At 44.6% G+C, this 26,160-nt stretch overlaps 1 protein-coding gene across 1 annotated transcript; it reads right to left on the bottom strand.

The window, feature by feature from the left end:
* Window positions 1-24,395: 24,395 nt before the first annotated feature.
* CATSPER2 (cation channel sperm associated 2) lies at window positions 24,396-25,874 on the bottom strand. The gene has a single exon (XM_084847949.1). It carries the CDS (start codon window positions 25,872-25,874, stop codon window positions 24,396-24,398), a length of 1,479 nt encoding a protein of 492 aa, XP_084704075.1.
* Window positions 25,875-26,160: the final 286 nt, after the last annotated feature.

Raw genomic sequence — 26,160 nt, 5'->3', positions numbered from 1 at the left:
GGCAGGAACAACAGTGGCAGTGAGCCAGCCATGATCAGAGAATCAAGAAGGAGGGAGATTGGATCTCTGCCTTCCTTTCCTCCCTGCCATTTTGGGGGCCTCTAGGAGTTGTAGCATGTCCAAGGGTGATTATCATTGGAATTCAGGGGGTTAAGATATTCTGGAGATAGCACGGAGGGTTCTTGGGAACCGTTGAGGTGAGATGGAGGGAGAGGATGGGCAATTTCCAAAGTTAATTGGCTCGGAAAATAAGCCAAGCTATTTCTGACTTTTGGGGAACAACTCAGTTTATCTCCATACCAGTCAAGTTTGAGCTCCAGGGAACTTGCCCACCCCTTGAAAAAGTCTATTTTCTACTTGGAAAAGCTTGCAAATATTTCCAAGACAGAGTCAGGCATTTCTATGTAGTTTGAAAATGATGGATATTCTAAAGGGGAGTGGAAAGGAAGAGGCAACAAGTTACAAACATCAGACAGAAGCAAGGGGTAGAAAGGAAAGGTTCATCCTGTGCAAGCACCAGGTCATTACCGACCCCTAGAGGGATGCCTGCGCTGGCGTTTTCATGGCATACTATAGCGGGGTGGTTTGCCATTGCCTTCCCCAGTCATGACTACCTTTCCCCCAGCATGCTGGGTACTCATTTTACCGACCTCGGAAGGATGGAGGGCTGAGTCGACCTGAGCCGGCTACCCGAGACCCGGCTTCCGCTGGGATCGAACTCAGGTCATGGGGAGAGTTTCGGTTGCAATACTGCTGCCTACCACTCTGCGCCACGAGGGGTAGTAAGGCAAAAAAAAAAAGTGAGAAAATAGTCAAGAGAAGGGTTGCTTTTCAGGGAGGGAGGGAGGGAGGGAGGGAGGTTGTATCACAGAGAATAACTGGGCACCAAGAAAAACTTTAATGCACAGAATGTCTTACCACCTTATAATCTTTTTGTCCCTGTCAACTGGAAGCAACCACGCTTGAGATGTTCCCTTTATAATGTCAGGATCTTACTTGCAATCGCATCTCTGGATTCAAACAAATTCATCCATCTAGTACGGAATGGACAATACTCAAGAAAAACTTCCACTTGGTTCATCAAGATTGGGGGTACTTATTCCATACAATGATGAAACAGACATTCAGTATGTTCTACTGAAGGTGCTTGGTCTTCAGTTTGGGCTTTTTGATGGAGGGGTGATTTCCCTTAGGAGTTTTTCCTACTTCCTGCCTTCCTTCAAGTATGCTGGTATCTCCCTCTTGTTTCTCAGTTTCGGCTACATATTTATCTATCTACCTATCTAACTGTCTATCTATCATTCTTTTAAACTGCCCGATAACTGATGTTTTATGGGTGGCATCCAAGATATTAAAAATATACAGTACAAATATTAAAACAAGAAATAAATTATTCTGTGCATTACAACATCCTAAAATCAGATTAACACCACATATAGTGGCTATTACATACAGCCATCATAACTCAGCATCTGACCACTATTAAATATATATGATATGGAGTATATTTAGCATCACCAGGGCAAAATTACTGAGAACAAATTCACTTCAGTACTACAGCACAGATATGCTATATTAAGTATACTTTGCAGTTTTGAAGGTTTTTACAAGACTGGAGATTCAATTGCAGAAATAAGGTCTCCTATATGAGCAATAATCTGGAGCCAGTTTCACAGCCAGATTGCACTGATTTCTTTTTAAACAAGCTTGTCAGTAACAGGGAGGTGAACATCCCAAGGAAGAAAAGGGACCGCCTTTCTCATGGGGTTAAGGAGCAGCAATTCATTCACTGAGTTTCACTGTGTGTGAGATTGCTTCTGAACAGCCTCTGCCTTTGAAGCACAAATGAGAAGAAACACCATGTTAATTGTACTTCAGATATATAGCATCATCTCCTTCTGACATCTTATCTTATTCTTTCCCAAAGAGAACCCCAGCTTCTTACCTTACAACTGAACATTGTAAGTAAGCCATCAGAAGCAGCAATCCAAAATATAGTACAAAAACAGGCAACAGTAAAACATTAAAAGCCTGTCGAAAGAGAAAAGCTGTTAGCTTAGAGAGGAAGAAAGCCAGAAATGGAGCCTCATGGATATCCACACAGAGACAGAAGGCCCTGTCTGTCATATTCACTTGCCTAATGGCCAAAGATGATGGCACATAGAGCAAGGGCTCTAAAGTTTATCTAGATGGGAGGAGATGGTTCTTAAGATAACTAGGCCCTAGTTTATTTAAGGCCAGACGACTGGACACAGAGCCTTGCAGCCTGGAGGACCCACAAATCCAGTTAGAGTCAGCACACACACACACACACACCTCTCTTTTTTTAACTTTTCAGGCAAGGACACACACAGAGCACACTTTCTCCCTCCCCCCCCCCTTTCTCTCTCCTTTCTCTTAACATGCAGTAGTAGTTTTCTTTTAATTTTCAGGAAAGGTCAGGTGTGCTGTAGAGATGTTGGAGAAATCCATTTCGGGGATAATGTTAGACAGGTTTTCCTAGGTTCAACCCCCCTGGACTTTGTTCTGGTTCCCACTGTGGTGCCCAACTCAATATGCAGTGAGTTGAGCCAGTTCGTGGATTTTTCAGGCATTTTGCATGGGGGGGGGAATTCTGCAATTTGTGCAAATTAAGGCCAAATTTGTGCAAATTACAGCCAAATTTGTGCAAATTACACAAATTATGGTCAAATAATTCAGGCAAATTGTGGAACCTTTCCCCCAAAAAACAGTGCAAAAAAGTTCCTGGATTTTGCAGCTTGGCTCACAGGCACAAATTGCATCATACACACCACAGAACTCTGTCAAGCTAAAAAAAAAACTGGATTTCTCAGCTATGGACACCCTAGTGTGCTTTGGAGGAAGCTGTGGTCACACCCACCATCTTAATTTCTCCAAAGAGCTTCTAGGCAGCCCCCACTATTTAAGGGTTTAAAGACCTGAAAGAGCACTTTAAATTGAGCCCGGACCCAAATAGGCAGCCAATGAAGTAGATACAGAATTGGAGTTAGGTGATCTGATTGACGGGCACCAGGCACAAGTTTGGCTGCCTCATTTTGGACCAATGGAAGTTTCCAAGCTGTTTTGGCAGCCCATAGAGAGAGAGAGTTGCGGTAGCTGAGTCTGGAAGTAAGTAAAGCATGGAAAGCAAGTCTATCTCCTCAGCTGGCACATCTGCTCGAGTATTATATAAGCTGGGGCTGAGAATGACTACAGCCCTGCAGAATTTGAAAAAGGGTGAATTTCAAAGGAAAACTGAATTTCGGTTCGCATATTGCATGGATGCACAAGCCATGGCCTGTGGGCCACAGGAGTCTCCCCAAGCCTTGTGTGGGGGCTCCCACTAAAACCCACTAAAATTGCCACCAACAAAACCAGCTTGGCAATGGCTCAGAAAGCCACTCCTAATGACTCTGCTGAGGTGGCCACTGTTGTTGCTGCTTTCCACATCATAACTTCCCACTCCCACTCCTAGAGACTCCACCATCCCTGTCAGCTCACCTCCTTCTCTCCTAAACTTTCGGTGTCTTCTCACTTCCTGGAGTTCCTCTAGGACCACCACTTCAGGGCCAAGAACTACAGAGCCCACAGAGACTGGCTCCTAGATCATCTCCATTGCAAACTGTTGTCAGAGTGCTCCATGGCTCTCTGCCAGCTCTCTGCCGGCTGGCTTTTGAGTGTGAACCAGGCCAGCCAAATGTCTTGCCATCCCCATTTCAAACAAGAACTTCTTTAGAGGCACAGCTGAAGAAATAGAACCACTGGAGAATGAGATTAATGAGATCAGTGGTAACCCTGAAGGAGATCTTATTTGTCATGTCTTGAGCTAAATGAAAAAATATTTATCTGTACCAAGAAGTTATCTCTCCTTGTCTTTTTGATAAAGACAAAGAATTCCAGGCATGGCCTTTTCTGTTGCGGCACCCAAGTTGTGGAATGGGCTTCCCAGAGAGGCAGGACTGGCTGGGGAATGCTGGGAGTCATAGGACTTTTTTCTGTCTAAACATGCATGGGATTGTGCCCCTAGACAGCTTCATCAGGGGATCACCAGTCTCATGAGAGAGTGGGCTCTTGTTCCTGAAACTGTTTGCCCAACCTCAGCCTAAGGTATTGAGTTCTTTTCTTAAAGATTTGGGAATGTTATGAATTATAACCAACCAATAGAGCTGCATATTTGAAGAGAAGGGCTCCTTATTTCTACCTCTAAATCAAACTTCAATAAATATTAATCTCAGAGCAGCCCAAGTAGGTATTCTTTCACATCCCAAAGTGCTGTGAGATCTTCTTCCAGAGGAAGCCAGAGGATGATGGATTATCATTTAAAAGTATTGTGAGCCTCTAAAACTTATTTAGTTGCCTTGCCTGATTAGTGAATGATTTATTACAGAGGCATCTACTCCCATTGGTCTCTCTCATGATGAATAAGTAGGAATATAATAACTTATCACTCTGGGATTATTGCCTAAATATCAGTTTGTCTGAAATTTGAGTTAAAAGTACATTCTCCCTGTTCTGTGTAGATATAAATGAAGCTATGACAAGCATGATCTTAATGAAGATAATGCAAAAGCTCTTCTGGGCAGGCATTCAGAATCAGCAATACATGAACATTGCCACACAAGCTCAGTTGAGGTGAATGGGACTTTTACAGAAGCCCTTCAGTTCATTCAGCGGCATTGCTAGGACTAGGTCCACAAGTCCCAAGCCCCAAATCTATTTTCCATTGTCCTCAGTGTCCCTCAGGGATGTGTGAATCAGCAAACCTCAAGCTCACAAAAATTCTCTGAATTCCATCTCGAAGCTCGTTCCGACTCTTTTTGCAGGAAAATGTGTGTATATTTTCATGTGTATTTTTCCAAATGTACACATCGATTGTGAGCATATTTGGAAAGTATACATTTTTCTCTCACTGATCAAAGCATATTTGTGCACATTTTCCAAAAGTACTTTTTTTTTCATGCGCATATCTCAACCATACCCATCCTGTCGAATGCATTGGTCCACAAATCATTTTGCAAGTTCGGAAATGTACAGCCTTCAACCACAGATCGCAGTTGAGTCCGTGCTCAGTCCAGAAAGTGCAAACTGGGCAGATGCTGATAAAAAATGAATTGAAACAAATTTCTCATACATCCCTAGTGCCAGGTAGCATGAGGCGCAAACAAAAGAGCATGTACTGGCTTCTTATTGGCTGCACAACCAGGACTGCCGGTGAGAAGGGGAGTCAGGGATCAGGAGGAACCAATTGCCTCCTCTTTCATTATACGTATATAACCCCCAGGGCTGGCTGTTGCAACAGAGAAACCTCAGCTACTCCTTAGTGTCTGTCAGACTCACTCTACCATCGTGCCTGGATGGTCTATGTGTTTTTGTTCCTCTGCTCAGCCTTGCCTTAAAACTGTAATGCATGCCTGACATTCAGAGTATGATATCTCATAAAGAGGAGGCCACACAGAAGGTGCATTGCTAATTGGCAACTTTATTTAATACATGAGGCTTAGAGAGACAATGTCTGCAGCCAGCTGACTGCTGGAAACACTCGAACTAGAAACTGAGAATACAGTGCCGGAGAGTTGTACTTCCTGGTATGGCAAGCCAGGAGGGCCAATACAGTACTACACTGAGGCCTGGTTTGCACAGTCACCATAGTTTCAACAAGCGACAGTGGCTTGTTTAAGCCATGGTATGTGCCAGGCGCCATTTGCCTAATTACTTGCCCTGGTGCAGCTAGTTGTGTTGTCTGAACTCCAAGCTTGTTGGAGAGGGAAACAACCCTCAAATAATCCAACAATAGTGTATGGGTAATTTGAGGGCTGTTTAAGCTGTGGTGGTTGTGCAAACCAGGTCTGAGAATGTCAGGTGACCACAAAACAACTCCTACTCATGACATGCCAGATGATTGAGAGAGAGAGAGAGAGAGAGAGAGGATAGCCTTTTGTGACCATAAAATATGGAGATCGGTTTCAAGGAGTGATCAACCAAAAGGCTTTGAAACAGAACTCCATTGATTTTGACAGGACTCAAGATCAGCATATGGAGGATGCTCTGAGGGTCTGCTCTGGCTGTCCCTTTCAGCCTTCCAGAACACAGTGGGTCAGGCTACTGAGTATTTATACTCAGGTGGGCAATGGCCATCCAGTGCAAAACTAGGTGAAACCTTAACCTGCAGCCTTCAGAAGTATAGTCAAGCTTCTGTAGTCACTCAGTCATTTTTGCATCTAATGTGTCATGAGAAATTTATGTTTGGGGCAATTTATGTGGGCTTAATAAACCTGGAAAAGAAAACAAAGTGATGAAGTCACACGGTGCCTATTTACTATGTGCTTTGCCTGGCGGCAAAGCACACAAAGAACCAGCACGGTTGTGACTTCGTCACTTCGCTTTGTGATTAGCATGCTTCTCTTTTTTTGTTCTTTAACAAGCGTAGCCCAAAGAGTTGTACAGGGGTGCCCGAACATTCGGTGACTGTCCTCTGAGAGGGTGTTTGAGCTGCAATGGATTGCTAGATTGGAGAAAGGACACATGGCATTTTTTGTGCTATGTGTTACAAGTAGATAGAATGATTTAAATAGCTGGAGAATCTCTCAAGTTGTTGATGGTTTACTGTCCAGCCTTTTGTTTGTTGGCTCTTGTTTTCTCAGAAACTTCTCAATTACTTTTTGGAAGGAGAGTTTCCACAAAGATGTGGGGGGGGGACCAAATGAAATGCTTGTTTTTTATGGGGAGATTGACCAGCTGGTTTCCTCCGCCAGTCTTTCCACTTCCAGACAATCTATGTCTGAGAACACTGATCACATGCTCTTGGCCAGAATCTTTTCCACTTGACAGGCTTTTGCTAAAGTGCCTGGCTTCTTCTTCTCCCTGTGTAGACAGCTGCACACCACTTTGCCCAGAATACTCCAGTGGCCTCTCAGGTTTGCAGATGTAAAGACAGATGGAGGGAACGAGGAAACATATGGAACAGCACCCAGGAGTAGTAGGAAATGCAGGAATGTCATGCTTGGATTGGTGCTCAGCCTTCCAGTTCTGCCCAACAGCTTTCCAACAGCATGGGGGAAGCGAACTAATTCAATGTCTGCACGGAGAACAGAAATGGCCAAACGCAAGTTTGTTACTGAGCTTCATTGGCATGCATAGGGGAATTTCCAGGGGGATCCCAACTGGGAAAGGTTAACTGTCCCCTCTACATGTGCTGTGCCCCCCGCCCCATTGCATGGCAATGAAGCTTAAGACAAAACCTACGTTCCTGCTAATGGAAGCTTTTCTTCTAAGCTTAACTGTGTGGGTTGTGGGCAATTTCATGGGGGAAGCCGGAGCACATTTTGGCAGCAAGAACAGAGCTAGCCCTACATCAAGAGTATGACTATAGGCTACCTCCAGCATCAGAGACAGTATGCCTATGTACACCAGTTGCTGGGAAAGATGGGCAGGAGGGTGCTACTGCACTCATGTCCTGTTCGTGAGTTTTCCATGAGAAGCTGGTTGGCCGCTGTGCGAACAGAATGCTGGACTAGATGGACCCTTGGTCTGATCCATATCCTGGCTCTACTTATGTTCTTACGTTCTAGTGGGCCCCTTGTCTTGCTGCCTCCTCCAGCTGTAAATGCAATGCATGGACGAGGGCTCAAGTGAAAATCTCTTGTCAGTGAGCTCCATGATGATATTTGAATGCCACTAATGGTCAGCAGAAACCTACAGGCCTCCTAATGGACAAGATCCATGAATGCAAGATGCCTACTCTGCGTGCTACTTCAAAAGGAATAAATCACAAATAAGATCTGCTCACACACTTTTCAGGGCTGTTACATGAACTGGCCTTCTGACAGATGTCCCTGAAATCTCTCTCCCTCTGCCTTTTTTGAAGTCTCCACTATCAGTACTTCCATAACTTCTCAAGGCAAGTTGTTCCATTGACTGGCTGCTTGTACGGATCTTTCCAGAAGTAAAATTGATGGTACCAAAATGCTACCATATCAAAATCTCCTCTTCTAAAGAGGCATTACCTTATGTTCTTTTATTTATTTCTCTAGCTGTTTTGTGGTTCTCATTACTTGCCACTTTTGGAACATTAGCCTTTTATTTTCAGTAGGGATGGGTGAATGAGCAATGTTCAAGCTAGTCAAGGTTCTCCATTTTCTACCATGAAGCTCATCTAGCCTCATTCTTGCTCTCGAATGTGAGCATTTTTTTCTTTCTGAACAAGAAAACTGCCCATTTTTGAACATGAAAAATGGCACTTTTCCAAGCACAGACCCCAAATGTGCCTTTTCCCCACATAAGCTAAAGAATGAAAATGTGGTTTGGAGAAGGAAATGTGTGTTTTCAGACATGCACACATGTGTGCTTTAAACATGAATGCAAACTCAGGAATTTGCAAAAAATTTCCCGAGAATTATCCTCCGTGTGTGTGTGTGTGTGTGTGATTTAAACAATACTACATACAGAATAAAAAATCCCTCCAAGAAAATGGATGTTATAATTCACATTCCAAAATTACTTTTACAGGTGACTATGAGATGGTTGATCGTAGCAAAACCAAAAGAGTCCTACACCAGTGTAAACACAAAAAAAATTTACAATGGAGTGAGCTTTTGTGACTATATTCTCAGTTGACAAGTTTGTGTACACATGCACACACAAGTGTAGACAGGGTAGGGATGTACAAGAATTCTGTTCCAGTTCACAAATCACCAGAACTTGCCCCATTCGCAACCCCAAACATGAATGCAAATGGGAGTACATTTTTTAAAAATGCTCACACATTCCCGAGTTTATGATCACATTCAAAAATGTGTAATTTTTTTAATAACATGCACTGTAAAATGTACATTCTTTTAAAATATGCATTTTCAAACTTTAGTCGGTGGGAGGAAAGTGTGTACTTTTAAAAAATTTGCAGAGAAATATGCACTTTTCCCATTCAAACCAAAAGAAAAACAGGTTGCAAAAGAAAAAGGAGTGAGGCAAACCAATCCTACTACCCCTAAGCAGGGAAAAGAAGTAAGAAATGAAGTTAAATATCATGAAATGCAAAAAGCCTTGATTTGACATATATTCAAACTTCTATTTAATTATTATTAGTATTATTAAATTATTATTTAATTGCCTTTTATATGGTGATATGATGGGAAGTGATTTCTTGTTTGTATTGCTGTTGGTTTTTATCTTGCTTTGTTGGAGACCCCGTGGAACTCAACTTCTATGGAAAAATGGTACACAAATATATACCACTATGACTGTGACAACTGGCCTTGGCCATGTGGTTCCTGTATCCAGATGATTCAGAGCAGTGTGGGAAGAATCCATTGTGAAGAGCCTCCCATGCCCAGAAAGTATGAATTGGACCGAAATCTGCTGAGTTCCCCCAGGTTGAGTTGCCCCAGATTGATTGCAGGACTAAACATTTCCTTCAAGACACAGCTGAATATGCAGTTTCACCTAACTGTAAAGCAGGGGCATGTTTTGCCAAGAGGCAAAGGTTCTTTTTTAGGGTTCAGAAGCAACACGCACATGGACGGAATTTTAAGGAGTTTATTGAAGAGCAGGCAAAAATGATCAAATACAATACCAGTGCAGAGCAAGATAGCTGTCTTCTCCTTTCTGTTGTCAGGAGCTCCAGTTAAATGGCAACAGAGAGACACCAGGTGAATGGCCAGCATGCAGCACCTCCATGGTCCAGGTCTGTGCCCTGCCCAAGCTTAGCCTGGGCAACAACACCTTGGGGACTTATATACCTAAGATCTCCTTTGGCTACATGCAGTTTGGGAGAGCAGCCTATCATCTGTTGTGTTGGTCTGATTTTTAGGTCTCCTGATTCCTGTACCACCCAACAAATAAGCTAGAGACAAGTGGACAGCGGCCAGCATAATAAATGCAGAGATCCTCCCTTATTCCAAGGTTGCGTCTTTCTAAGCAAGTGGCTAACCTTGAAAGACAAAAGCACAAGTCAGGCCAGGAGGCTTGACAATCCTTAAGGGGGCCTGCTTCTTAAGACCATTCAGGAGATGCAGACATGGAAGGAATAGACTGGCCACATCACCCTAATTCCTCGAGATATAATCATCTTCCAGTGCATTTTCCTCTACAGGGCATTGAACCGCTTTCAGCCCAAGGGCCACGTTCCATTTTGGAGAACTGGAATGTGGGGGCCACATTCCAGTGGTGGGCAGGGCTGAAGGCAAAGGGGTAGAGCCTAAAAAACCAAAATACCACCTGAAAGCTCTTCCTGCCTTGGGAGAGGTATCTAAACCTTTTAGGATAGGGAAAAGTGCACAAAACTGGGAAAACACCAGACCAGCAGTGATGGTTGAAATGGGATGGGGCCAAGGGAAGAGGTGTGGCTGCTGCAGAAACCCACATGGCCAGATTGGCTCCCCAGGAGGGTCAAATATGGCCCCTGGACTTGAGGTTCTCCACCTCTGTTCTAAAGGCAGTCCAATCTAGGGATGTGGGAACTCACCCCTGTCCAGGTTCTTTGAGTGCCCACCCAACTCCTGCCCCCACTTGCCTGTCCCCTGCCCCCACTCACCCCCTGCCCATGCTTGGTGACCAGCCCACACTCATCCCAGCAGCCTCAATGAGCTCCGTGGTTGCCATTTAAAAAAATAATAAAATGGCAATCGCAAAAATGTAGGTGTGTAAGAACCCCACTTACCAGTCTGCTCCAGGGTCTGCTGGGAGGGGAGGCGATCTGTCCCTCCCCCCCAGGATCCTCCCTGGCCAGTTCCGCTCTGCGGCGAGTCCACGGAGCCACTGGCCAGGCCCGCCCACAGCCAGACTTCTGTCCACTGCCGGGCTGTGGATTGAAATGGCATCCGGCATAGCCAACGCCAGTTGAGTCCCTGCTGTTTTCAGTGATAGGCTACGTAATTTTTTACCTATCACCAAAAAGAGTAGCAAGAAACCTATCACAGAAAAGCCTATCACCGAAAACAGTAGCGATGCAAATGGCGTCCGCTACACCATTTGTGTCCCTGCTCTTTGCCGTGATAGGCTACATAGCCCATCACAGAAAAAAGTAGGGACGCAAATGGCGTCAGCTACGCCGGACGCCATTTGCGTCCGCAGTCCGGGGCAGTGGATGGATGGCAGCGGATGGACCTGGACCAGCCGGCAGCAGGTAGAGTCCGTCCCGACTTTAGTTCATGGGGTGGCGGGGGGGAGCAGTCTGTTCCGCTACGGACTCCAGGGTGCTGGACTCTAAAGAATCCAGCCTCATTGGAGTCCGTGGCAGATTTCTCCGCCAACCCTACAAAAATGTGCATTTCCGGAAAATGAGCGTTTCACGCATACACAAACATGTGCATTCATAAAATGTGCATTTTGCATATGCAAACATGCGCATTTACAAAATACGCATTTTGCGCATAGGCACATATGCGCATTTTTGAGATAGCCATTTTATTTTTCAAGAATGGCAACCACAGAGCTTGATGAGGCCACCGAGATGAGTGCAGGCCACTCAGCAAGTACAGGCAGGGGGCGAGCAGGGCTCAGGGGGGCGGGCAGGGGGGCTTCCTCCAGATTTCCGGATGGATTCGGGCACCCACGCCATCCCTAGTCCAATCAAACAAGGAATTCAGGATAATAATGTTTTCACTCTGGTCCCATGAGGCACACAGAGACTTGATCTGTTCTGATTTAGCAGGGCCATGTGAAATTAAAAGCACAATTTGAATATAAATCACAAAATCATCTCATGGATGGATGACAATTGGATTATGTTCATTGATCCTTTCCCCCCGCCCCTCGCTACTGAATGGGAAAGAGTCTCTGCTGGTGATGCTCTGTATTCTACTAATTCATTCCCCATTTGAAATAAGAAGATGCAATCCAGTCCACTGAATTTATACGTACTTCGCTTTCTGTGCATAGCATAGCAGGAACTAGTGCCTGATAATGGCAAAAGGTACTTAAACAGTTGCTCCTGTCAATTTAAATAATACAGAGGGCAGGGAGAGGATGCCTCAGTAGGATCTTTTGAGCACAAAGTATTTTTAACCCAGTGCTCTGTATTGCATTAACTCCCTGGTTGTGTGACACTGATTTATTATCAATCTTTTCTCCCTCCCTGATGTATATGCAAATCCTTTTATTATTGTATGCATGCTTTTTATGAGTTACTGATAAGACTGGAGCTTTAGGGCAGGGTGGGACAGGGGGGAATGAAGCATTCATTTGTAAGAATATATATATATATATATATATACACACATGCATGCACACACAGAGTTAGAATGAGTCCTGTAAATGGAAGCACATTAAAAGTGTGGTTTAATAGATAGGATGTTGGTCTCGGGCTGTGGGGGCAAGTGTTTGAATCCCTGCCCAAACATAAAGCTGATTGACTTTCGTTCAATCACTCTCTTTCAACCTATCCTGCCTTGCAAGGTTGTCATGAAGATGAGACAGGATGTCCAATATATGCGATGATAAGCTCCACAGGTGATAAACAGAACCAAAACTTCTGCCAAGAGGCAAGATTCTTTGTCGATCCTACACAGCCAAGTGACGCCAGTGAAACTCGAAATCAGATTGCTCTTACGTCAAATCTACTCAGTTCATAATACTCATGTGTGTACTGAGCTTGAATAGCTATCCAGCTAACTTTTTTATTCAAACTGAGATCACCTCTGAGCACTTGAGTGACTTTTTTCCAGTCCTTTCAGCTTTCCAGTCCTTGCAGCCAGAAAAGAGCTTTTCTAAGGTTCTTACTACTTTAGAAAACCTCTTTTCATGCTTGTAACAGCACTTTTTTAAACATCTTCTCCTGAGGGAAAATAGCATTCCAACCTGAGAGGCACCTGCTGGAATGGTCATGTAACCCTGCCAAGGTGCATCACATGGGGTGGTCATATGAGTATTCAGGAAGCACTGACTGACTGAAATGTGATCTCTGAAGAGAGCCACACTTTCTAGGAATGTGCACATCCAGTGTTTCAAGGAGGAAGATGTTGGGAGGGGAGCAATGTATTCTGGGGTGGAAGGCTGGTGGGCGAAGAGGAGATAGCATATACTATGAGAACTCCAAATAATGGAGAACTTTCATTTGGAACCTGGCGAGCCAATTTCAGTTTCTGCTGGGATATGTTCCTTAGTGATCCCTTCATGCTCTTTCATGCCTAGAGAGGTCAGAGAAACCTGCAATGGATTTCTACGAATCTGAACTGTGGATTCTGCAGCATATCGGCTTTTTTTGAATCATGCAGATTCTGTGGACTTGGGGACCAATTTTTTTTTTTTTTAACTTTCTGGAATCATATGCAGATTTAGTCATACAAAAAATACAAATAAGCTGTCAATGGAGTGAAAGATGCCAACAATCTGCCAAACACAAATGGGATGGATTTAATAAAATCCGTACATCCCAATTTATACTATTTCTAGACCGCTTAATAAAATGAAATCTCTAAGCAGTTTACACCAAAATCCATATACTGTATAATACAATATAAAACAATAATTAAAAAACATTACAGCAAAGAATGTTTGCCTTACACATCTTGGGACCACAATACCTGACAGAACACCTCTCCCACATGAACTGACCCGTACACTACGCTCTGCATCTAAGGCCCTCCTCCGGGAGCCTACTCCGAGGGAGGCTCGGAGGGCAGCAACAAGGGATAGGGCCTTTATGGTGGTGGCTCCCCATTTATGGAATAATCTCCCTGATGAGGCCTGCCTGGTGCCAACATGGTCATATTTTAAGCACCAAGTTAAAACTGCCCTCTTCTCTCAGGCATTTGGCAGCGTATATTGAGTCTCTTGATTGTCTCTGGCTGATGGTTTTCAATTGTTTTAGATATATGTTGTTGTATGTATTATTTGTTTTATGTCATTATGTGAATAGTATATTTATTTATTTATTTATATAATGTATTTTAATGGTTTTTAATTTTTGTGAACCACCCAGAGAGCTTTGGCTATGTGGCGGTATAGAAATAAATGAAAAGAAAAGAAAAGAGAACAGGGCATTGTCCTAGTGCCTTGCAGGTCAGGCAAAGTCTGTAGAAACAAATACAATTTTAAGAGATGTTTGAAGCTTGCTGTAAGGCCCCAGGCCTGAACCTAGCTTTTAGTAGTTTTAGAGGGGCTTAGATGATCCATAGATGCTCTCTGATTTTGGTCAGTTGGCTGCTGTTTTCCCTAACGGGCCTCTTGATTTACCAGGATGAGTCAAAGGGTGATAGTCAAGCATATTCCATACTAATGAGTGGAGTGTCTTATCAAGATGTGCCTGGGAAGTGAAGTTTGTTTGTCTTAAAGCTGCAGGTGGCTGTGCTGGGAACCAAGCGCTGCTAGTCTATGCTGGGAATGACTGCTAGTTGGTGCTTGCTAGTGTCATGCTGCCTCACTGCTAACATGTATGGTATAAGGCCCATTTTACCCCATGGCTCTGGGTTCAGAGAAGCTGTCTGATCCAACTAGGGATAGGCGGATTCCCTACCCGCTGGTCTGGGTGGGAATCCGCCCATGGGGGGAGGCAATCTGTCCCTCCCCCCGGAATCCACAGGAGCCAGCTCTGCTCCATGATGATCCCATGGAGCTGGCTGCCGGCTCCGCATTGCTAGTAAACCTGGGTCTGATTTTTCACTATGTTGGCACTAGGGATGTACGAAAGGCACTTACCTTTCGCAGATTATGTTGATGGTGGGGGGGAGGCACACCGTCCCTCCCCCCAGAATCCTGGACAGTGGGGGAGGCGCTCCATTCCTCCCCCTCCCCGTCATCCTGGCCGGCCAGCTGTGCTCCGCAGGAATTCTGCAGAGCCGCCAGCCAGCTCCGCCAGCAGCCGGACATCCGGCCGCTGGCTAGCAGGGACGCAAATGGCGGCGGCCGTAGCTGCCGCCGTTTGCGTCCCTGCAGTCAGCCATGATAGGCTACGTAAATGCTTACGTAGCCTATCATGGCTGACTTAAAACAACAACAACGCGCGTACGCAAATGGCGGCTGCCACGGCCACCACCATTTGCGTTCCTTATTTTCGCCGTCTTAGTCTACGTCAAGATTTACGTAGACTAAGACGTGCCAAAATAAGGAACAAAATGGTGGCGGCCGTGGCCGCCGCCATTTGCGTACGCGCATTGTTGTTGTTTTTTTTAAAAGTCAGCCGTGATAGGCTACGTAAACATTTACGTAGCCTATCACGGTTTTTTGTTTAAACCTAGCCGTGATAGGCTACGTAAATGTTTACATAGCCTATCACGTCTTCTTCTTTTTTTTAACTGGAAATGGCAGCGGCGGCAGCCGGTTGGAAGACCCGCTGCCGCCGCACTGCTGCCGGAGTCGCCGCCGGAGCTGCCGCCGCCACCAGGAAGATCCGCCCCAGGTAAGTCTCGTCCCGGGGGGGCGGGGGGGCAGACCGTTCCGCCACTGACTCCCCAAGACCTGGGGCAGAATTCTCTGACATCCCTACTTGGCACCTTTAAATTAAGAGTTTGATGCCTACAGCCGGGGCAATACACTTGCCACAGTTTCCACATCTTGAACTATGGGTGGGAGAATGTTCCAGGGGGTGGGTGCCACTATTGAGAAGGCTCACTTGCATGCTATTCCCTGGCGACATTCTATTGGCCATGGAATGACTCATAAGTCCTCCTCTGAAGATCTCAGGGATCAACTGGATAAACATAGGGGAAGGTGATCAGCCAGGTGTCCTGAGCCTGTAGCATCACCAACTGAAAGTATCTCAGGCTAAGAATGCCACCGCCCATCCAAGAAGATAATTACTTGGCTAAACAAACCACTGGTTGGACTGAACATATGACAGCTTCATCTATGTTCATCAAGGATCCTATAATTTCTCTTCAGCATTTGAGGAAAACAAGAGGAGCAGCTCCATGAAATGAGACCAATGTTTCCATCCCCATGTAAATTCTTCAAGACAGAGGATTTATTCTCTGAACCTAAAATTTGAAAAATTTCACAGCAGCTCTCAAGGACAGAATAAGCAAGCTTCTTCGTAATGGAAACCCATAGAGATAAATCATATTCCACTACTTTGATAAATATCACTTTGAAAAACAACACAACACCTACAGGGGCCTTGAATGCAATCAGAGTCATGACCATAGGTAAAGAGTTGCTTCTGCCCTTCATACATTTTCTCACATAAATGCTGTGTTTAAATAAAAGTTATGTTTAAACACAGATCTTACATGTGAATATATAACCAAGGCAACTAACTGCGGTAGTAACCTTACTTTTAATAACAAAGACTAAAATAGGCTTTAAAAAAAACAGTGCTTAAAAAAGCATTGCTGCACATGGTATGCAAATTTAGATCATTCCAAGAGAGATCGAGGGACAAATAATATCAACATGTCAAGAATTGTTTGGGTAACACATCTTTCAGGTTTTGCATATGCATTTCAAAATCAAGACCCTGGCACGAGAATGAAGAAGCCAAACATACAAATGATAAAGAGAGGGACATCAACACTAAATTTATAATTTGGCAAGATGTGTGATTCAAGGATATAAAAAGCTGTATTATCCTGAGTCAGCCCATCTTGCTAGGAATGTACGAGAATTTTGTTTTAGTTCATTTATCAACAGGACCTGCCCTGTTCACAGCCCTGAACTTTAGCGCATTTTTTGGGCAAAGCTCTTGTGTTCCTAATTTTGCAATCATATTAGAAAAATGCATTCTTTAGAAAAATGCACACTTTAAAAAAGCACATTTTGGAAACACACACACATTTTCACATTTTACTCAAGGGGGGGGAAGTACGCATTTTGGATGCACACTTTAAAAAATGTGCACCCAAATGTGCATATTTCCCATTCGAACAGTAACAACACAACAAAAGCTCACATTTGGGCATTGGAACCAGGTGAACCGAGTTTCAAAGTGGAACTCTGAAAACCTTGACTAAGCTCCAGTCTACCCCCATCCCTACACCTAGCTCAATATGTTTTACAATGACTGGCAGTCACTCCCTAAATGAGGACTTCCCCTACCCCAGACCATAAGCAGAGATGCCAAAGATCAAACTTTTGCCTGCAGGACATGTGCCCTACCACTGAGATATCACCCTTCCCTATGATGTTTGATCTAGCTGATGAATTGGTGTCTGTATTTTTAAGGTCAGAATATGCATGAACCTGAAATGATCATATACTTTGCCTGTGCAGTACTTTGTTTTCCTCTGTATGCAAACATACGAACAGACTTACTTTAATATGCCAAATTCTTTTAAAAAGCAAAGTAATGTCAGAGGAGGTACTCGCATCAGAATGGAGTAGCTACTTCCTTGCATGGAATTCTAGAGAAATAATTGCTGGACCCCCCCCCCCTTAGTCCCCTAGAAGTGATTCTTTTCCAGGCAGGTGGTTCAAATTTGCTTGTGAGCTTTGGATTGTGGGGAAATAGTCTGACAGGGATTCAAGTAGATCACATTTTAGCCCTAGCTGATTTAGACAAATGGCACAGCTCCGGAGACACCCTTCCATAGGCAGGTGTGGACCCATGCTTGATAGAGGTGTACAAGCTTCTGGTACTGTTTAAATATCTGATAATAACCTGAGGGAGTGATGTATCTAGGTAATCCTAAACCCTGGACTTAATGGTCTTAAGCGGGAGGGGCTTTAGGTAGCCGTGCACATTACTTCAGTTATGAAGCACACAACTAAAATTTCTCCCCGCTACAGCCACCATTCTATGCTTTTAAATTCTTTCTGCATTTCTGTTATGCTAGAACTGGGGATGTATGAGAATTTCATTTTTGCTCACAAAACATGAGACCATGTCCTGTTCAAAGCCCCAAATGTGGTTATGAGCACAAGCACGTGTCCGCCGAATATGTTTGCAAATTGCCGGACATGTGCTTGCGTTTGATTTGCCAAATGTCCCTAGGTTGATTGTGCGTACGTTGCCAAATTTGTGCAAATTCCCCTGTAGACTGAATCAGCCCTGTGCAAATTTCACTTTAGATCACAACTTGATTTGTGCAAGTTTCCCATTTGCTCAGAACAAGCAGCACTCGCAAACATGAACAAGAATGCAGCACGAGATGAGCCGGAAAATGATGCTCAGATGGTCTTAGCGATCTCCAACCCTGCTTGTTGGTCCATCCCTAGTTAGAATAGCAGCAAAACCATTTGCCAGCCCTGTTTAGAATAGAAAACTCTGAGCATATGCAGTTTTGCATCTTAAACTCACTAAAATCACAGCAGCAGCAAGACTGCAGGAATAAATGGAGTTTGCTCCAGTTGCCCTGATGTCCCCATCACCTGCTGCTCTCTGGATGGTAATACACCTCCCAGGCTGTGGAATCCTGGACTTTGGATCCAAAGCTGCATCCCTGACCTGAGGAATGAGAGCTCAATGGGAAAGTACGTACAGAAGTCCAAAGTTCCACCCCTGCCATCTCCCATTAAAATGGACCAGGTACCAGGTGATTTGAAAGCTTCCTGGTGGAGACCCCGGACAGAACACACAATAATGGGCTGGTTGGAGAAATAGTTATAGATGGGGGAGAAGGTTATTCAGTTTGCATTTTAATGTGACTTTATCTAATTTTACACTTTTGATCCACTATGTGAATCGAAACACAGTTATCGTTTAAAATTCTGCAGTGCAGTTCTCCAATCCAAAAACACATATAAAGATGTGTATATTAGGGAAAATAACATTCAAAATTGCATTCTATTAGGAAAATTATTTGCAAAAATTTGTATATTAGGCAAAAAAGGCATACAAAAAGGCACGTACTTGGAGAAAAATGCTTAGGAAATTTTACTTGAGCTTTAAAAAAAAACCACATTATCGACATTTGTGATGAACCAAAGTTAAGACTGGAGAAATGCTCAAACAAAGTTCAGAATGAGCTCAATTTAAGATTGGAGAAATGAGAAATGGAGAGAAACTGGAAGTGACAGATTTGCCCATCCCTACAACTAGTCTAAGGCACCTGATGATGGTCATGGTGGTAGTGGTGGTGGTGATGATGGTGATGATAGACAAATGCATCTAGTGAATAATTACTGTTTGCTCGAAAGGTTAATGAGTAAGGTTGCTGCTCACAATGTCCAGCTCTTATTCTATCATTTTGACTTTTTGGCTGCCACTGTTTGACCATTTTCAGCACAGAATTTCAGCTCATAAGCGGTGTAATTTCTTTACCCCATGCACATGAAGCTATTCCCTCTGGTTGGAAGGAGAGGGTGAGTATGCCCACTGATCTTTTTTTTGTTTTTAAATCACTCACATTTTGTTTTCAGATAGATTTTATGAGGCATCCCTTTTGTTCTGGTAATGATTTGTTGTGCAATTGCATTTCATTCAGCTATTATCTGCAAAGTGCTTTGAGATGCAGTGCATGAAAGCTTCTCACACAAGAGGTTTATGGCACAGAATGAAAATGCAGGTATCAACAGGCTGCGATTAATGGGCCTGCACTAAATAATCAGAGTGTTTCTTCCTTTCTTGAAGTCAGCAGCATCAGAGGCATCCAGGGGATTGAAAAGCAAGCAAGCAAATGTCATACATGGACAGATATCAGCTTTGCTGATGCCTGGGTCAAGCATTTCAATGCCTTGAAAGAAATGATCTCCAGTGATATTATTTGTCCTCAGATGAGTTGAGAGCTATAGGCAATAAAATAATAAGAGCCAGGTTTGGCTTGTTGCTTCCATTGGCGGGAGTCAAACCCATATCACCCACCCAAGAGAGCGAAAATCACAAGAGAAAACAGGCATCTTTTTAAAAAGGCAGCAATGGAACTATGTCATCACTACTGACTTCAGCCCCCCTTGAATACAGGTGATGCTTGGGACAAACAAAGGCTGTTTTGCACTAGGGGTAGCAGGCTGGACAGAAGAAGGTCCAGGCAACACAGCCCGGGAAGTGGAGGGAATGACCACCCAGAGAGCAGAAAGCGATCTTGGGGCCGTGGTGGACAGCTCAGTGAAAATGTCAAGCCAGTATGTGGCTGCTACAAAAAAGGCAAACTCCATGTTCGGCATAATTAGGAAAGGAATTGAGAATAAAACTGCCAACATCATACTGCCCCATACAAATCTATGGTGTGACCACACTTGGAATACTGTGTTCAGTTCTGGCCACTGCACCTAAGAAAAGATATTGTAGAGCTGGAAAAAGTGCAGAAAAGAGCAACTAAAATGATCAAGTGGCTAGAGCATCTCCCCTCTGAGAGGAGGTTACAAGAGCTGGGATTGTTAAGCTTGGAAAAAAGGAGGGTAAGGGCAGACATGATAGAGGTCTACAAAATTATGCATGGTGTGAAGAATGTGGATAGAAAGACTTTTTCTTCCTCTCACATAATGCTAGAATCCAAGGTCATCCCATGAAGCTGATTGGTGGGCGATTCATGACAGATAAAAGGAAGGATTTCTTCACACAGTGCATCATCAGATGATGGAATTTGCTACCACAAGGCATAGTGATGGCCACCAACTCGGATGGCTTTAAAAGGGAGTTAGACAAATTCCTGGAGAAGTCTATCAATGGCTACTAGGCTTGTGGGCTATGTGCCACCTCCAGTACCAGAGGCAGTGAGCCTATGTACACCAGTTGCTGGGGAACATGGGCAGGAGGGTGCTGTTGCACTCGTGTCCTGCTTGTGAGTTCCTGGCCAACAGCTGGTTGGCCACTGTGTGAACAGAATGCTGGACGAGATGGACCCTTTGTCTGATCCAGCATGGCTCTTCTTGTGTTCTTATGTTCAGAAGGTGATAAGGGCCGCAGGGTAGCAGAAACAAACTCTATTTTATTCCTGTGGTGATGATGGTGCTAAGTGAGTTTAAAATGCAAAACTGCACATGCTCAGAGTATTATTTAAAAAAAAAAAAACAGTTTTGTTGGCAAACAGTTTTGTTGTTGTCCTAGCATATCAGGAGTGTAGAAACAGTTGTCAAGTATGGAATGGCAGTTGGGGTGCAGGGGAAGAGAAATGTGGGTAGTGTGCTTCACAACTAAAGTAATACACATGGCTGTCTGGCAGGGTGCCCGTAAGACTGTTAAGGGTCTGAAATTACCTAGCTGCACCATGATAGTCCAGTGAGGCTTTTACCTTCTTGCGACCAAGAGGGCTCTCTTGGCAAATCCTGAATACTGAAACAATGTATAGTGGGGTGGGGCAGGGGGGAGAGATGATAGAATCCAAGCATTAGAGATCCAAGCCAGCCCTTTGAACTGTGTACAGAAGTCTACAGTGATAAAGAGCACCTTTTTAATGCACTTCAGCCCCACAGAGAGGTCAGCTGTTGTGCCTTGTACTGGCTGCAGCCTAAGAAACAGTCCTAAGGACAGCACACATTTTATTGAGAACACATTACAGTGATCAAACCCCGCTGCTGCAAAGGAATGACAGACAGATCAAAACTAAAACGAAAGTTTTCAGTCTCCTTATTATGTGGAATTCATAAAAAGTGTTTCAAGCCACTGCTACCATCTGAAATTCCAGACACTGCACTAGTCCCAGCTATACCCCAGTGGTTCCAGCCAGGGTGAAATGGATTGGCCAAATCAAAGACAGCTAAGGGAAGAAATTATAAGAAAATGATTAGGGATGTCGGAGGAATACAGATGGGGAACCAGCATGCCTGATTCGGCCCGCAGTGGGCAGATTTTCCTTTGTTGTTTGGGGGAATAGACATTTGCGCAAAATGCAGACACAATTTGCATAATTTGCAAAATACGCAAATCACAGCTGAAATTCCTGCAAATTACACAGATTGTGGCTGCAATTCGCACAACTGTCTACTCCCACACATTTTTAAAAAGTGTAAAAAGTCCTCGTAATTCAGGGAAACATGAGGCTCGGCTCACAAATGCAAGCACAGGCTCAGCAGCCTGTGAACTTCAGTGAGCCCAAAATGGGCCAGAATTCCCTGCAAGGGACATCCCTAAAAATGATGCATACATGGGAACATGGATACAGTTATTCCCCTGCACATGCACGTGCGTGCACACACACACACACACCCTTCATAGAATCATAGAATCATAAAATAGTAGGGTTGGAAGTGGCCAACAAGGCCATCGAGTCCAACCCCCTGCTCAATGCAGGAATCCAAGTCAGAACATCCCTGACAGATGGCTGTCCAGCCTCATCTTGAATGCCTCCAGCGTGGGAGAGCCCACCACCTCCCTAGGGAATTGGTGACATTGTCATATTGCTGTCACAGTCAGGAAGTTTTTCCTGATGTTCAGCCGGAATCTGGCTTCCTGTAACTTCAGACCATTATTCTGTGTCCTGTACTCTGGGATGATCGAGAAGTAGGGATGTCAGAGAATTCTGCCACGGATCTCGATGAGGCCGAATGCCAGTGCATTCGGCCCCCCGAACTCTGTGGCAGAACAGCCTGCCACCCCCCACCCCCCGTGGATCCCCCCCAGGACGAGACTTACCTGGGGCGATGTTCCAGATGGCAGCGGCTCCAGCGGTGGCTGCGGCTGGTCTTCCGACCAGCTACCACCACCACCTCCATTTGCAGTCTGTTCCCCCCCCCCCATTCGTGATAGGCTACATAAACACTTATATAGCCTATCACGTCCGGGTCAAAAAAAAAATGTGTATGCAAATGGCGGCGCCTACAGCCGCCGCCATTTGCGTTCCTTATTTTTGGCCGTCTTAGTCTACGTAAATATTTACGTAGAGTAAGACGGTGAAAATAAAGGGGAACGCAAATAGCATCCACTACGCTATTTGCGTTCCCCTTTCTTGTCTTCGTCTTAGTCTACGTAAATATTTACGTAGACTAAGATGGCCAAAAATAAGGAAGTACCCCGCTCATTACCTCTCCCCAGTTTGAGAAGATCCCATTGCTAAGCACTCTTTGAGTCTGATTCTGGAACCAACTGTGGATCCACCGGATCGTTGTTTCATCTAGCCCACTTTGAGCTAGTTTGCTCATCAGGAGATCATGGGGCACTTTGTCGGAAGCTCTGCTGAAGTCAAGGTATATGATGTCTACAGCATTCCCACAGTCCACAAGGGAGGTTACTTGATCAAAAAATGAGATCAGATTCATCTAGCAGGATGTGTTCTTGACTCGTTCTTGACCATGTTGGCTTTGAGTAATCACTGCTTTATTTTCAAAGTGCTTACAGATGGATTGCTTTATAATCTGCCCCAGAATGTTCCCAGGGATTGATGTCAGACTGACTGGTCTGCAGTTCCCAGGTTCCTCCTTTTTATCCTTTTTGAAAATAGGGACAACATTTAGCATCCCTTCGCTAACCTCAGCTTGTTCTCAGCTTTAGCCTTCCTGACACCATCCCTGCAATTCTGTGCTACCTGCCTGTACTCTCCCTTTGTTGCTTCGCCTTCTTTCCACTTCCTAATATGTGTCCTTTTTTTGTTTTCAGGTCATCTCTAAGCTTTTTGTGAAGCCACATTGGCTTCTTCTGTTGTCTTCCACCTTTTCTTCTTGTTGGAATTGTTTGTAATTGTGCCTTGAGAATTTCCTTTTTTAAAAGCTCCCACCCATCTTGAACTCCTTTTCTCATTAGAGTCGCTTGCCATGGCACCTTACTGATCATTGTTCTGAGTTGATTAAAATCAGCTTTCCTAAAATCCAGGGTACACATTTGACTACACTCGGCTTTTGCTTCCCTTAGAACCAAGAACTCAAGTGCAACATGGTCGCTCTCCCCTAAAGTTCCTGTAACTGCTACTTTATCCACTAAGTCATCTCTGTTGGTTAGGATCAAGTAAAAGATAGCCGATCCTCTAGTTCCTTCCTCTACTTTATGTAGAGTTCATAACTCTAGAACTCAGGGTAACCCAATGACAGCAGTAGCTTCAGGACAGAGAAAAGAAATACTTCACATGGTGTCATGAAATCCTCCAGTAAGATGTCTGCCATTTATTTTTGGCCATAGAGAAATGTAGCACTCAGGTTCAATTCCTGGTGGGATCAACTCTCCAACACTATGAAACATAAGAGGTAGCCTTTCTAACAGCATGAAAAGGGAGCATTTGAACATGCACACTGCATGCTGGTGTGATGTTTTCATGCAGGTGAAGGATGTATGCAAAACAACTTGGAGCCCAACATGGAGTGGAGTGACAGATCAGGACCCCAGGTGGGCCAAATCCCCCCCCCCAGGCCAGGGGTTCTACATCCCTACACCAACATTTGAACTGGAGCAAACAAGACAGCATCTTGTGATCTTATTCAAAGATCTTTATTGTGATCTTTCATGCTCTTGAATTAATGCACACAAGGTTTGTTTGGAGGTTGTTTTATTTTTTTAAAAAATAACTGTATTTAATACCGGCATTATGCCTTATCCAGGGTGATTGATTGAGCAGGGCTGGGGAGGGATAATGGTGAGACAGCACCTGGTGGAAGGCAAAGGGTTTGGTTTTCTCCAGTGCTGGTTGGACTGGCTTCTCTCCTGTGGCCATCCAGAACGCTCTCTACTTATCCTCCAGGTTTGACAGAGCCAATACCGCATAGTGCTGCAGTTGCTTGCGCTCATCCAGATTGTACTGCAGCTTCTCCAGCAGCTCAAAGTAGCGGAAGAGGGAATCACGAGGCCAAACAACCTGCTCATCCTCGTCGGCCTCATACAGCCCTGGCAGGTTCTTATGGATGTAGGTCTCCCAGTCCAAGGCCCCTGTGTGGAATTCATGGGAGCTATAGTCTGGGTAATCCGCAGTTGGAAAAACTGAGGCTGTCTCCGTGCTCACTCTTTCCGGTACTGTGCTATACCGGTCGATATGTGTCTGGGGCAGGCTGTATCTCCTTTCCAGGAGCTCCATTTTAAATTTGTCTGCTTGATTCTGAGCCTCAATCTGATGTACTTCCTCACTTAGATCACTCCGAATGTTCTGGAAATTAGTGACCATGATGGCCACAAAGAGGTTCCTGAAGATGAAGGCCCCAATGAGAAGCCACAGGCAGACAAACAGGCCGCTGATTACCTTGTTGATCTCCGGGACCTTCCATGCATCCTGGAGCAGAGAGTACCAATGGTCCATGGTGAAGAGTATGAAGACAGTCACCAAAGCGTTGGGCATGTCTGTGAAATACATGTTGTACGTCAGGTCATCCCGGTCTGAGCGGCTATAGCTCTCAAAGAAGAAAATGCCAGAAACAGCAAAGACATAGAAGAAGAAGAGGAGGAGCACCAGAATGAAGGCCATGGCCTTCAGGGCTTTGGCAATGGCCATGATGAGAACCCGGACCTGCCGGACTCTGGAGAAGAGCTTTAAGCAGCGCAGCACACGGCAAACCTGGAGGAGCCGTATGGCTGCCACATTGTGGGTCTTGTCTAAAAGGTAAATCAACTCTGGGATAAAGGATATGAGGGTGACACTGAAGTCAAAGATGTTCCAGGAGTTCTTCCAGTAGTTCTGAAAGCTAATAGCCCAGTTCAGCCCAATCTCAGCCATAAAGATGAGTACAATAACCCAGATGATCACCTCCAGAGCTATCTTCATTTTCATAAATGTGTCCTCCATGTTTTCCACTATCTCCGTTGAGATCATGAGGACAAGCATGTTCAGGAAGATGAGGAAGATGATGAAGCCTTTGAAGATTTTGCTGTTCAAGACCGAAGAAGCCCACATGGTCAAAGGGGGCCAGCGGCTGCAGCGCACCTGGATACGGTTGCGCCATCGTTGCTCTTGCGTGACCAACACGTTCCGGATGGGCGTAACATTAAAGCGGACCAGCTGGTGGTGGTCTGTGAGCATTAGCTTCTTGCGTTTCTTCTGGTCCAGGAAATCCTGTATGTTATGCCGTGGGACAGCATGGCTGAGTCCCCGCAGATGGTCAATCAGGTAGAAAGTGTAGATCAGCTTGGAACGAATGGCATCAGCTCGCGGGTGCACCTCAAAGTCCATGTTGCCTTTATATATGGGAATGTTTTTTGAGGATGGGGAGGATGCCATGGCTCCTGTTTACTGCTCAGAGTAGTGCACACAGAAGCCTAGAAGGTTCTCCACACAGCACAATAGACCTCAGATGTGACTTCACAGTGGAGAATACTCATATGTCCCAACATTCCACTAGCACAAGGGAAGCTGGTTCTCTTGGTATAGATAGGAATGCACTTCTTAGTTTATGCAATCCATAGAATCCAGTTGTAAAATGTTTGCCACACACACCCCAACATGAGGACACAAGCCAGGATATGTGCTATTAATAAAGGTCCACAGCCTTATTTAACTTTCAGGG

This window comes from Heloderma suspectum, chromosome 4, assembly GCF_057233095.1.
Source record: "Heloderma suspectum isolate Gila_16-S chromosome 4, 16-S_ref, whole genome shotgun sequence".
NCBI lineage: Eukaryota > Metazoa > Chordata > Lepidosauria > Squamata > Helodermatidae > Heloderma > Heloderma suspectum.
This window is presented reverse-complemented; position numbering and strand designations above follow the sequence as displayed.

Bases quoted from the DNA above. Each gene is read 5' to 3' on its own strand.
- CATSPER2 (XM_084847949.1), bottom strand. From the start codon at position 25,874: ATGGCATCCTCCCCATCCTCAAAAAACATTCCCATATATAAAGGCAAC.